The sequence below is a fragment of the Manis javanica genome, chromosome 2 (genome assembly GCF_040802235.1).
Source record: "Manis javanica isolate MJ-LG chromosome 2, MJ_LKY, whole genome shotgun sequence".
In the NCBI taxonomy this organism is placed as follows: Eukaryota; Metazoa; Chordata; class Mammalia; order Pholidota; family Manidae; genus Manis; species Manis javanica.
The window spans coordinates 6,568,194-6,581,661 of record NC_133157.1 but is presented as its reverse complement, the minus strand read 5'-3'; the positions used below and the strand labels follow the sequence as shown (position 1 = coordinate 6,581,661).

Below are 13,468 nucleotides of genomic sequence, written 5' to 3'. Positions count from 1 at the left end.
TTTCCTTCACATAGTCGTGCTTCTGGGTACACACATGGCTGTTTGCTTCCTGGGCCAGAGCTGGAGACCCACTCTGGAGGGCGGCTGGTGGCAGTTCCAGGAGGGAGAAGGACCAGGGAAGCCTGGTATGGCTTGTGAGCCCACTTGGGACCACTTGGCAGCCTGGCAAGATCCATGTATCCGCAGGCATCACCCCACCCCACCCCACCCCAAGGAAGGTGAATGGGTGGGGGGTGCGAGTGCAGTACTTAAGGGCACAGATGTGAGTGGGCAGGTTGGGTACAGATCCAACTCAGGTAGCATCTAGGTTCTTATCTTTGGGCCTCAGTGTCCACATCTGTAAGATACGGGCACTGGATCCAGCTGGGGGTGCAGACTCTGGCTGTGGTCCTCAGACTTGTTCACTGTTAAGTGTCTGAGCCAGGGAGAGCCAGCTTGAGGGGCTGGGACAAGCAGGAATGGAGCAGATCAGAACCCGCCAGATCTTCATGTGTTTTCACAGCCAGTTGGACATTGAGGGTTTATTTGGAAGGTATTAAAAAAAAAAACCGGACTGAATATTTTAAATGTACAGAAAAGGTAAAAGGAAAACCACATAAAGAACACCCATAAAACCAACACCTTAAGGCAGTAATTAACATCTTGCCCGTACTTATTTCATGAATATCTCTCCTAAAATATTTTAGAGTAAGTTTCAGACACGTACTTCACCCCTGAGCACTTGAACAAGCAGATCTTTAAAGTAGTTCTCTGGTGTAGCCACAATACCACAATCACACCAGAAAAAATTTGCACAGATAAATCCCGCAAACCCAATGCTAGTGAAAGAAGCCACAGTAAGAAGTACATCCGGTAGGATTACAGCAAGTACAGAAATCAGACCAAACTAATGTATGGTGTTAGAATTGGTATGGTGGTCACCCTGAGGTGGTTGGATGGACTATCAGGGGCTCTTGGGGCCCTGACTTTCTACCCAGGGGCTGCTTACACAGGTGCTTTGTGTGTAACATTTTATCAAGCTGTATGCATTTGATTTCTGGAACTTCCTGGATGAATGTTATATTTAATTTTTTTTAAAAAGCAGAATCAAACCAACCATCCCATTCTTCAAAGCTCCCCTCTGTCCTTGCTACCAAGGTTGGCCTTCAGGGTTTTGGGTGGCCAGGCCCTGGCTGACCCCACCCCCGCCAGGCCCTGGCTGACCCCACCCGCCAGCACCTTACCCCTTTCAGCCAGCCACACTCCTGCCTCAGGACACTTGCTTATGCTGTTCCCTCTGCCAGGAAACCCCCACCCTAGATAAGCCCCTCATTTTATAGTTCCTTCATCCCTGTCACTTTCAGGACCCTCTTCCTCAGGTGAGAGGACTAGGATTTCACAGCTGCCTCTGTCGGCCTATTTGCTCATCAGTGGAATGGCTGCTAACTGGTGAGGGACAATGTGGCCAGACTCAGGTTGGTTGCCCCATCTCAGGGAACTATTCTGGGAAATTCACGATTCGGTCCTCACACCTCCTGCTTCTCAGAGGCTCATTATGGCAGTGCCTGGGGTAGCTGGGGGCAGGTGACAGAGAAATAGGGCGAGCTGACCCAGACAAGCTCAGGCTGGGTGGGTAGTGGGGGTAAGGAGCTGAACACAGTTAAGGGAGGGCCTAGGGACCCTGCTGGTCTGGTGGGTCCTGAGTCACAACCATCCCCCCAGACCTCCCAGCCCAGCCCATGGTTCTGGCTCAAGTTGGCTGGCAGGCTTGCAGCGAGCTACTCTGGTCGATGGAATGTTCTCTTTTTCTTCATTTCTTGAGGGCACTTATTTATCAGGAGCTTGTTCTAGCACTGGCCTGGGCCAGGCTCAAACACATAACAGGTCCTGTCTTCATGTTGCCCAGGCTTCTCCAGGTGTGGCGGCCCCACTTAGAGCACCTAAGACTGCAGACTCCAAGGCTCTAACCTAGATATCAACCCAGGCCCCAGTGGGACCCAGGAGTCTGCATTTTCTATACACTGACCTTGGTACTGTATGAAGTCAGAGAATCACTGCTTACAGGGAGAGACAGACAGGAACCAATTATAGTCCAGTGTGGTCAATGCTGAGGTAGGAGAGGGGTGCAACTCTGGAAGTCCAGTGGAGGCCCCTCTCCTGTCCGTGGAAACCTCTAAATGAAAACAGACTCTGAGTCAGACAGCCAGGCAAAGTGGGGCAGGAGAGGCGATGCATCCCAGGCAGTGGGACAGAGCGTGTAAAGGCTAGGAACCAAGAGGCGCCGGGCACTTCACCTGCACTGAGTAATTCTACCTAACCAGAGAGACAGTACGAGAGGGAGAGGTGGGTGGGAAGGTGTGGCTTTTTGCGCAGGGCCTTGCAGGCCCCTGTGAGGAATGTTTTGGGGAAACAGGTGTAGGTGGAAAGCCGGCTTCTTGTTTAAATTGAACGAAAAAAGGAAGGAATCGTTCTTCAATTGAGTTTCCATTCTCTAAAGCTCTTAAGGCGCAGACTGTGCGCCCGGCCCTGTGAGTTCCCTCCTCCACTCCGCATACTTTTAACAGAAAAGTCAGCTTTGTGTGACTTGCCCTGTTGCTGGCCAGTAACGGGGAGAGATAAGTTAGTGCCCTCTGGGTCTTTGGCCTCAGTTTGCTCATAACTAAAGGTGGGTGGGACCCCTCGCGCCGAGGTTAGTTCCCCGCTTCGAGCACGCGCTCTGAAGGGCGCCCAGGTCTCACCTACCCCGCGCGAGCTTGGGGTACCCGGGAAGGCTCCACTCGGCGCTGGTCCCAGACAAACCAAAGCTCCCACCGAAGTTCTACACGCCCCCCAAGCTAGTGCCCGATTGGCCCGCCCTGCACAAACTGTGAGCCAGTCTCACCTTATGATTGGCTGTTCTGCTCTCCGTTGTGTGCGGGAACCCTCCTCTTCCCTGATTGGCCAGTCACCTACCTGCGCTCGCCTCGGATTAGGCGCCGGCTAGGCCGGCTCGCATGCTCCGAGGGGCCCTGCTCTCTGATTCGCCGGTCGGGCCAGCCCACGGCCTGCACGCTAAATGGCTGCGCCGATACCTGTATCGGCCTCCGATTGGGTGCGCGGCGCCTCCCCGGCCTGATAGGCCAGGGCCACCGCCCCCCTGGCTCTCCATTGGTTGCTCCGTGAAGCCCGGTCTCCGGGTAAGATGGCAGCGGACGGGCAGTGCTCGCTCCCCGCTTCATGGCGGCCGGTAACCCTCACCCACGTCGAGTATCCTGCAGGTAAATGGAGGCCCCGGCTCCGAGGACGCCTTCCAGGGGCCGACTGGTCAGCCCCGGGTGCTCCGGCCCGCGCGGACCTGCGGAGAGCGCGCCGGGGGACCGGGGTGGGAACTGTCAAATAGTGAACCATGGAGGGGCTCGGCTGGCGCGCGCGCCGCGCAGGCGCAGTGGTGCGGCGATGAGCTGGGCGAAATTGCTAGCGGCTCGCTCGCGCACCCTGCAGCTAAGCTGCCGGGCCGCTTCCCGGGCGTCCCAGGTCGTGGGTGGGCTCTAATGGGTTGGGGGTCTGTGTGAGTCGGGAAAGGATCACTGGCCCGGACCCGGGCTCTTCTGCCCCGCCCTCCCCAGAGACTCCCCAGAGGCCAGACTACCTCCCCGGCGTGTAGGGAGTGCCTTTCCTTCCAACAGTGTTTTCGGGTTGCCTGTAAGAAAGATCTTCCCATTACTGGGAGTGTGCAAACCGAGGCCAGGCGGCTACTCATGGTGCCACTCCCTGAGCAGGGCCCGGCTCCGCGGCAGAGGAGACCCGGTGAGGGGGCACGCAGCCCCTGGGATCTTGACTTCTGACTGGAGCTTCGCATTAGACGCATCTCTGGAAGCGCAGGGTTTTCCAGCTGGACGGTCCTTCAGCGACCATTCTAGATGTAGTCTGTTAGAGTGATGCAGAGTTTGGGTCTTGGGATCGGAAGTATCTGGGCTCTAGTTCAGGCTGAGACTTTGTACAGATGCAAGTGACTTCACCTCTCTGTGCCTCAGTTACTTCATCTCTAAAGTGGGACTAATCACGGTGACTCCCTTCTAGTGATGGTGTGAGAATCAAATAACAGGAGGTGTGGGAAATGCTGCATGCAGTGCCTGGTACGTGTAAGCATTCAGTAACTACAGTTAATACTACCCGACTTTTCCAGGAGTCTCTCAAGCCCACCCCACCCTTCCTGGGTAGATGGTTGGGTGTCTGGTGAGGCTGGGGCCCCCTCACTGAGCCCTGGTTGCCCTGGGAAGGGCTTGCTCATGCTGTTCTCATGGGCAGAGATGTGAAGACCTGGCCCTGCTGAGGGCCCCAGGGCTGGGTGCCAGGGAACTTTGACCCTAGGTGTTCTGGGTTCTGGGTGTGGGGTGGCCCTGGCAGGTGCTGGGTCCTGCCTGCCTGCCCGCCTGCCCACCATTCATTCAACCAGTATCCAGTGAGCGCCTCCTGAATGCTAGGTCCTGGGCTGGCTTGCATTTAAAGTGTTGATCAGGCCAATATGTCCCTGAAGAACTCCCACTTTACAGGAGGGAAACTGAGGCTTAGAGAGGGGAAGGGACTTGCTTTAGGCCCCAGCACCTTCGTGATTTCCCTCCCCTGGCTTTGGAGTAGCTTCTCTGGTGATCAGAAGAGAAGAAGGAACCTGGTAGTGAGCAGGCTGTGATGAGGGCCCCTTTGTAGGGACCATGAGTGCCTGGGTGGGGGGACCTGGCTAAGCCTGGGGCATCCTTGAGGTCTAGTTCCCTGTCTCTGTAACTCTCTGTGGCCCCCTGCAATTCCCCTTTGTGCTGTTATCAGTGATCCTTCATCCATCCTCCATTTAATACCGTTTTTGAGCCCAGTTAAGTGCCAGGTACAGTGCCGGGCTTGGGGGACTCAGTGGGGTTTAGAGACCCTGTCCCTGTTCTTGTGGAGGGAGAGACAGACACTGGCCTGATAATCCACGCAAACGGGAGTATCATAAGCGATGCCCCAGTTACAGATTCCCCAACCAGACTAAGAGCTTCACAGTGACAGAAACATGTATTTTTTGCTGTTGTGGTGGGTATTTAATTATATTGAATTAAACCAGGCAGCATCCCAGGTGGAGAAAACTGTGTGTGCAAAGGTCCAGAAGTAGAACAGAGCATAGTGCATCCTGGGAATTAGAACTAGGGCAGAAGGTAGGGGGGAAGCAGGGCCAGGACCGTGCAAGGCCTGAGTTGGGCTGAGGTGGGACTTATCCCAAGGGCAGAGGGAGCCATGGAGGACTTCGACCAGGGAGTGGTGAGGCCAGAGTTGCTAACAGCTTCTGCAGGGAGGCTCAAGGGTAGTGTCGGCCATGGAGATGGCCAAAGGCTTGGGGGCACCAGCTACTCCCTGTCCTCACAACCCAGTGCTTTGGACATCAGCTGGGCAGCTGAGAGACCCAGAATCTCAGGGCTGGAGGGGTCATCATGTGGCTGAGGAGACAGAGGCCCAGGAAAAGGAAGGGCCCCATCCAGAGTCACCAGCGGGCCTGTGGCGGCACCCGCACATGAGCCGTGGTTGCTGGTCCATTCTCCCAGGCCAGTTGCAAGCCAGCTCCACCCTGGACGGTGTGGGTGAGACCCAGCGTGTGCCCTTCACTTCAGCCTGGAGTCTGGGCTCAGCCCTGTGTGGGCACCTCCTGCCTTCGTGAGGCCAGGCTGGTGGTGGGGGCCATTTCTCACACTGGGTTCTCCCGACATGGAAGTGTCGTGGGTGCCAGGAACCAAGCTGGGCTCCTCCCAGGCTCTGTCACAGCAAAGTGCCCACACCTGTAGGAGGTGGGCGCTAATATCCCCGTTTCATAGGTGACCGAGCTGGGCCTCTGGAAGGCAAAGGCCTCGCCTGAGGTCATGCAGCCAGCAAGTGCTTGCACAGGAATGGAACCATGCCCTCTGACCCCAGAGTGGCCATGCAGCTGCCCTGTCTTGAACAGGGAGGGTGGCCTTTGGACTTGACATCAGCCCTGCCCTTGAGCAAGGGGGAAAGTGACTCTTGTCTCTTGGCTTCGGTGTCCTCATCCCTCAAAAGGGCTGGTGGTCCTCATGCTGCCTCCCCCTAGGCCTATTAGGAGGGAAAAACAGGTAGTCAATAGGTAGCCAATTTCTTGCCAGCAGAGAAGCAGTGAGATGCAGTTTCTGTTAGGGGCAGGCACACTGGGCAGTGCGGCCTCCTCCCCCACCTCTGCCCTTGGCCCCTGTTGCAGTCTGCAGTGTAGACCCAAGTCTGTGTGTGTCCAGAGAACACCAGGTTCCCCTGGCCGCCCCGGGCTCAGCTGGGACAGCCTCAGCATAGCACTGTGTTCCAGAGGCGCCCATGTGCCCGCTGATCCACCTCCTGGCACACAGCCTGACCTCTGGGGTCAGACCAAGCCAGGTTCAAATTCCTACTTTTGTGGGATGTTGTGTATAGTACCTGGGCCAGGCCAGACACTTGGATTTTAGTCTAGATCCCACTTTTTTCTGGCTATGATTTTGGTAAGTCACAAAAACCCCTGTGGGACTCAGTTTCTTCAGCTGTAGAATGGGGACCGTGCAGGCACCTTGCTGGGGGTTCACCCCCTTGTGCTGGCCATGCCCTGTGCCCATGCTGTTCTCCCTGTCTTGTCTAGGTGATCTTTCAGGCCGCCTCCTTGCCTACCTGAGCCTCAGCCCCATATTTATCATTGTGGGTTTTGTGACCCTCATCATATTTAAGCGGGAGCTGCACACGGTGAGTCTGTCTGCGCCACCCCCCCACACCTTGCCCTAGTGCCCCCATCTCGGAGAAGAGGACCCTCGCCACCCCATCCCAGGGCTTGGCCTTTCCGTCCGCGCCTCCACCTTTCTGAGGTGTATGGAGCCTCCTGGCTGGTTGGTTCTAGGCTGTCCATTAGTTGGGCTGGGAGGCCCAGGCAGAGGCCACAGTCTTTGGGGCAGGGCAGTGGTCAGTGGGCACTCAGAGGCCCAGTCGACACACCTTCCTGGCAGATCTCATTCCTCGGGGGCCTGGCACTGAACGAGGGGGTCAACTGGCTGATCAAACACGTCATCCAGGAGCCACGGCCCTGTGGAGGTAGGGCCTGGGCCATGGGGGTCTGGGAGGGAGTTGGGAAGCCTGCATCCCCCCGTAATGCCTTGTTCTCTCTCTCAGGCCCCCACACGGTAGTGGGCACCAAATACGGGATGCCTTCCAGCCATTCCCAGTTTATGTGGTTCTTCTCCGTCTATTCCTTCCTTTTCCTGTATTTAAGGTGAGCTTCTGCCCCAGCTTGGGTGGCCTTGACCTGGCCCAGGCCAGGCTCTGCCCAACACTCACTGCTAGCCTTTTGGACATGCCTTGAGGCTTGGCCTCTACCTGGCCTTCAGCCAAGGCAGAGGGTGCCCAGGGAACATTTGGGTGGGACCAGGGGCTGTCGGGAGGCCTGGGCTCCAGGCTGTGGGCTGAGGCCATCTGACAGGCCTGTTTTCCCAGAATGCACCAAACAAACAACGCCAGGTTCCTGGACTTGCTGTGGAGGCATGTGCTCTCCCTGGGCCTCCTCACCATGGCCTTCCTAGTGTCCTACAGCAGGTATGGAGGAAGGGAGCCCCACCACACACCCTGTCTCCTGGGGTCTAGCTGCATTCTTGGTCCCCATTGGACCCCACTATGGACCTGAGTCCCGAGCTTGTAGGGCAGGGCTGGGAAAGGGGTCTGTCTGCCTCTTCCAGTCTAGTCCTTGCTCTCTGAAGAGGGAGCAGCTGTTGGGGTCCAGACCCGTCTCCTTCTGGAAGCAGATCTGAGGTCGTGGGCCTCAGGAGTCTGTCCTGTCTGAGCGTGTCTCCCTGTGCACAGGTTCCTGGGAAGCTGGCACTCAGCCATGGGGGGATTTGTGCCCGCCTGTCTCCGGTGGGCTCTCATGAACTTCCCTCTGTGCTTGCCCAGGGTCTACCTGCTGTACCACACCTGGAGCCAGGTGCTCTACGGGGGCATTGCTGGAAGCCTTGTGGCCATCGCCTGGTTCGCGCTCACCCAGGAGGTCCTCACCCCGCTCTTCCCCAGGATAGCAGCCTGGTAACTCCTCTTGCTGCCCCGCCCTCCTTCCTAAGCGCCGTGGCCTCTCTCCGCTCCTGCGAAGGGGCCGTCAGTGGGAGGGCACAGGCATTCTGGCTCCAGCCTCAGGCTCCCTGGGAGGGCCCTAGTGACCAGGTCTCCGGTGGGCATAAGGCTGCACGCCCCACCGGCCTGGCTCCTACCTCCCCCAGGGGTTCCCTCAGACCCAGAGGCCAGGGTGCCATCCTCTCTCCTCGCCTAAGCTCTCAGGGTCTCAGAAAGCAGCCTGAGTCCTGCTGAGTGTCCCTGAGTGTCACATAGGTGCCACATCAGGGTCTCTTGGTGGCTGTGGGGTCACGGGCCAGGCAGACGCTGTGAGCCATTGGGGGAGGTCTCACTGCTGGTGTGGAGACAGTCCCTGATGTGGTCTTGGCTTTCTGGGTGTCTCTCTCCAGGCCTATCTCTGAGTTCTTCCTAATCCGAGACACGAGCCTCATTCCTAATGTACTCTGGTTTGAGTACACGGTAACCCGGGCAGAAGCCAGGTGAGTTAAGGGACAGTGATCACCAGGTCCTGGATCAGTGGGGCACAGCCACTGCTCCCATATTTGGGGGGCTCCCCAAGAGCCAGGCACGTGCCTCAGCACTTTTCTTGTACTGCCTCTCTGAATCCTCCCCTGGACCCCATTCCACAGATGAAGAAACTGAGACTCAGTTGAGGAAGAGTCCCATAACTGAGGACCTGCAGATCATAGGTAGGGGAGCTGGGCTGGGAACCCAGACTTCTGGCCCAGAGTCATACTTTTTAACTTCTGTGGCCCAGAACCAGAGAGTTGGGGAGCTGAGTTTTTCAGGGCACCTGTGTATGGACATCCCTTGGGGCTGTTTAGTCCAGAAGCTTTTCAGCAGATGGGTAAACTGAGGTGCATCGAGTTAGGGGTTTCCTGGTGTTGCACATCAAGTCTGGGCTTTGGAATATCCTGACTCATCTGTCCCTCTGCACTCACCCCAAATCCTCCATCCAGTTCAGAGGGGAGCTGAGGTGAAGTCAGGCTCCATAGCAAGAGTTTCCCCAGGAGGCTGGTGGGAAGAGCCTTGGGGTGGGGGCAGCTGGGAAATGTATCCAGTACATCATGGTCCAAATTACCCTAACAAGCTTGAGGGGAATGCCCTGGATCTAAGAGGAAAGGGGATTTGAGGAGGTTAGGACAGGCAATCCCATTATTGGCCAAAAGCCCCAGCTGGTCCAGGCTCTCCGCCTGGCCCCTCCCCACCTGGCTGGCTGGCTGCCACCTGCCTTCATTTACCTAAGTTTCCATACACACCTGTTCTGGGCCAGGCTGTGTGCTGGGGGTAGGCACAGAGTGAGGCGGCCACAGCAGGCAGGGGAGACATGAGGACCGAGGCACCCACCTATGTGATCAGTGCCCTGGGCTTGAGGCCTCATGACAGGAACTGCCTGAGGGGGCAGGTGGTTGGGTGTCTATCTGGGGGAGACAGACCTGAATGGGGAGAAAGAGGGAGCCTGTTGCAGAGGGGATTTGGCAGGGAGTGTGTTCTCAGCACGGGGAGGAGCATGCACAAAGCCTCAGGCAGGGCAAAGCTTGGTGAGCCCCTCCAGACAAAGAGGCTGGAGCCCAGGGAACAAGGGGCTGGCAATGGGTGAGGTTAGGGCCATGCTACACAGGACGTGGGAGGGGGTTTCTGAATTGTAACTGGGACTTTAGACAAGCCCCATTCTCCCTTCTAAGCCTCAGTCAGCCCCTCTAGAAATGGGGGGCGATTATCCATAGGCCCGTCATGGCTGTAGCCACATCCTCAAACCAGGTACTCAAATCCTCTATAACCTCCATCAGCATATCTCCTATCTTTGCTTACATACCTCCTAGATGGGGAACTCACTACCTTATTGTCTAATAACAGAGCCTCACTTGTGCTGGCTTATCTGTAAAGTGGAACTCCCCATAATTAGTTAGAATCCAGTCAGGTCTTTGCTTCAGTTTTCTCTGCATGGCCCCCACTCCTGCCTCTGTTTCCTGGCTCTGCTCCAGGACTCCAAGGCTGAGACATTTATGATACAGGCCCAGCCAGGCACTGATCCTCTCTAGCTGCCCAGTCCCAGGGCAGGAGCTCTGATTGGCCCAGCTCGAATCAATCACTGGTTTCTGGGAGTGGCCATTCACCCATTGCAATAGGACTGTGGGTAGGGAGGGGACCACGAGGGGGCAGGTCAATGAATGTCCTCATCTGACCCCCATCCCCATTTTGCAGGAACAGACAGCGCAAGCTGGGAACAAAACTGCAGTGACTGGTGAGTGTGGCTGGGTCCAGCCTCTAGATCTGGCCTGCACATGCCTTGCAGGATGGACGTAATGACAGACAGAGGGATGAAGCAGAGACCTCTACAGACCTGTCACCAAGTGGAGCCTTTTTTTTTTTTACCTTTAATTTTGACGAACAAGGTGGACCAAAGGGCTGAGCCAGGCCCTCAACCAGGACCCTGGAGGGCCTGCTGCCAGGGGGCCACATGGCCAGAGACACTTGCTGTGCTGCCGCCAGGCCCGGTTGGGTGGAAAGTGTCCTCGGCATGGGCACCAGGGTGTGGGGTAGAGGAGGAGGGTATGCACCTCTGGTCACGGGGCCAGGAAATCCAGGTGGTGTGAAAAATACTATTTATTTTTTGTTTTTGTCAAAGGCAGATGGGATTTTGGAGATGGGGCAGGAAGAGCCTGCTGTGTGGCCGTGGCTGCCTTGCATAAAAAGGGGCCCAGGTCAGCTTCCTACGCCCTTTGCCCTGGGCCCAGGGGGCAGACCACCTCTCTCTGGGCCTGAGAGGTGGCCTGGGGGCTCAGGAGGAGGGCAGCACCCCTAAGCTCTCCCTGCCACTGACGCCATTCCAGAACCTCATTCAGTGTTTCCTTTTCCGGGGGCCAGGGCCGAGAGAGAGCATGTGTCTGGTGGCTGCTATCATTGTGTTCCACCCCATATCGACCCTATACCAAAAGGGCTTTCTCTGGTCCTGTCCCCAAGACAATGGTTCCTCTCTGACAAAAGAGCCTGCACATGTGGGTGAGCAAGCCCAAGCCGTTTACAGCTCTTTTGTCCTGCCATCCAGTAGCGGTTAGTCTTCATCTCCACTTGAACAAAACTCAGATGACCCGGGAGCTGGGGAGAGATCAGAGCCATGTTCCCTGACCTCTCTGCCCTTCCCAACCCTGTGTGCTCCAAACAGTCCTGTCCTTCCCGATGCCCCTGTGAGAGGCTGGAAACCTGCCAGGGGTACCTCTTGAGCCTGTGTCCCACATCTGTGTGGGCCCACAGATGGCTATACTGTCCAGCTCGGAGGATGGCTCCTCCTGAAGGGGCCTTGTCTCTAAATCAGTCTGAAACGGAGTTGTGTAGAGATGTGAAGTTTCTAAAGCTGAACCAGGCTGCTTGGAACCTGTGTTCAAATTCCATACCCCCCCACCCCCGCTTTTCTTTGTGGAGGTTCCCAATCTGCTGCTGAAGCACAATATTTTGGTGCTTTCTCTTCTCATTTGTTAAAGACAGTGTCCAAAAGCCATTCCAGATGCCAGGACCAAGGGCCTATTTCTGGGGAAGGCTCTTCAGTCCCCACATTTTCCTCCCCTTCCTTTTTTTTTTTTTACTTTTTGCCTGAGACAAGCCAAGTGTGAGATGGTTTGATTTAAGGGAAATCAATGAAATTGTTTACTATTGTTTTAAAATAAAATCTTGAACTCTGGCGGCTTGAGCATGTTGACTAAGCTCATGAGGAAGCTGGGGGATGGCTATGGGGACACATGGCCCTGAGGGAAAGGACATGGTTAAGACCATAAAATCACAAGCATCTCCAAGATGTCTCAACTCCCCCAGACCCCAAAACTGGTTTTTCTCACCAGTCTGAGACCTCACTGCCCTTCAAAGTTAGGGCATTACCCGTTTTTTTCAGGTCCGCTCCCGCTCCCCGTGTGGTTCTGGCTGGCACTGGCTCTGGCTCTGCTCTGGGTAAGCCTAGTTCCTCCACCTGTGACAGCCTTTGAGGACTGGGCACAGCCAGCGTGCCCTTCCTAAGCCCCTGACTCCTCCACTCCTTGCTATATTATTTCGTGAGTGTTTTTTAGACAGCATCTGGCTTTGAAAGAAACACCTGCAGGCTGGACTGGGGTTTTGGAGGCGCTGTATAAGCGAGGGGAATCCAAGTCAAAGCCGAGGCGGCAAATCTAATTGTCTTGGTGCTTGAAGCTGAGATACAGAGCGGCTAAGCGTGTGCATGAGGAGCACGCACGTGAGCCTGAAGGCTGGGTTTGGGTCCTCTTCGGTCCACAAAACCTGGGCATCTGTTAGGGTAACCTCGCCCTGAGTATATGGCAGAAGCAAACAAGTCTCTGGAGGAAGGAACCTTCATCCAGCACTTCAGCCACCTGTATAAATAGTTTTTCAATTGCAATGAACAAAATACAAAGATGGCCAGGTGCTAAAGGAAAGGATACCATGACAGAACCAGCAGAGAACAGGTAACAGAAACGAATTCACAAATACCTCAGATACTGGAGTGATCTGGCACAGACTAAGTTGTTTTAAAGAAATAAAAGACAAATAATCTGCAGGGAACAGGAAACTTTAAACTGAGCCCTGGCATATTTGAAAATGAATCAAAAGTGAAAAATACATTAGCTTAAAAGCAAGAAAATATATTTAACAGCAGACCAGATAATAGCTAAAGCCATTTGGGGAACAGGTCAGAAGAAATCCGGAATGCAAGAGGAAAGGGGCTGTGTGGTGAGCCCTGGGGTGTTCCCCAGGTCTCAGGTAACTCCGCCTCTGCCCCACCTGACCCCTACCCCACCTTCAGATACCCCAGCTCTTCCTTTCCCATGGAGTCCCAGGTCTGACTCCGTGTCTTTGACATACGTTTCTTTCCACCTCCTAGGCCACTCTGCGGGTCCAGGCCGCAATCTGTCTCTGCCTGGAGGCAGCCAAGCCTTCCCACGGGTTTCCTTTACAGCCCCCACCCCTCACCTTCCAGTCAGGCCCCCTCCAAGCCACGCCTCAGCATCTTGCTGGAAAGCCCTCCTCAGTGCCCCAGGACAACGCCCAAGTCTTCACCTTGGCCCCTGAGTGGGGCCCCGGGCAGGCCTGCCCTGTCCCAGTGGGGAGAGTCAGTCACATTCATGTCGGTCTGGGTGGGGACACTTAGGGGATCCAGGTAAAAGCCAAGAAATCTTTAATTCATTAATTTTTATTACATGTTCATATTTCAAATGATGTATTGAACAAAATGTATTTAGAACAGTTCTTTCTCCTATTTTGCAAAAAAAAAAAAAGGTTGATGTGCGTCATTAGCATCAGGGTCTAGGGCCACTTGTGGGCCAGCTGGCTGAATGCTTCTGGCTCCAGAGCTAATGGGCACGTGATGCTATCATGGAAAATTTTACCCCGAGCCACAAATGTTCACTGGCAG

At 55.5% G+C, this 13,468-nt stretch overlaps 1 protein-coding gene across 1 annotated transcript; it reads left to right on the top strand.

Moving 5' to 3' along the window:
* Window positions 1-3,107: 3,107 nt before the first annotated feature.
* DOLPP1 (dolichyldiphosphatase 1) lies at window positions 3,108-11,749 on the top strand. Its single transcript, XM_017676363.3, has 8 exons — window positions 3,108-3,236; window positions 6,602-6,702; window positions 6,960-7,044; window positions 7,123-7,222; window positions 7,444-7,542; window positions 7,897-8,025; window positions 8,460-8,549; window positions 10,276-11,749. Exons 1-8 carry the CDS (start codon window positions 3,161-3,163, stop codon window positions 10,310-10,312), a joined length of 717 nt encoding a protein of 238 aa, XP_017531852.1. The 5' UTR covers window positions 3,108-3,160; the 3' UTR covers window positions 10,313-11,749.
* Window positions 11,750-13,468: the final 1,719 nt, after the last annotated feature.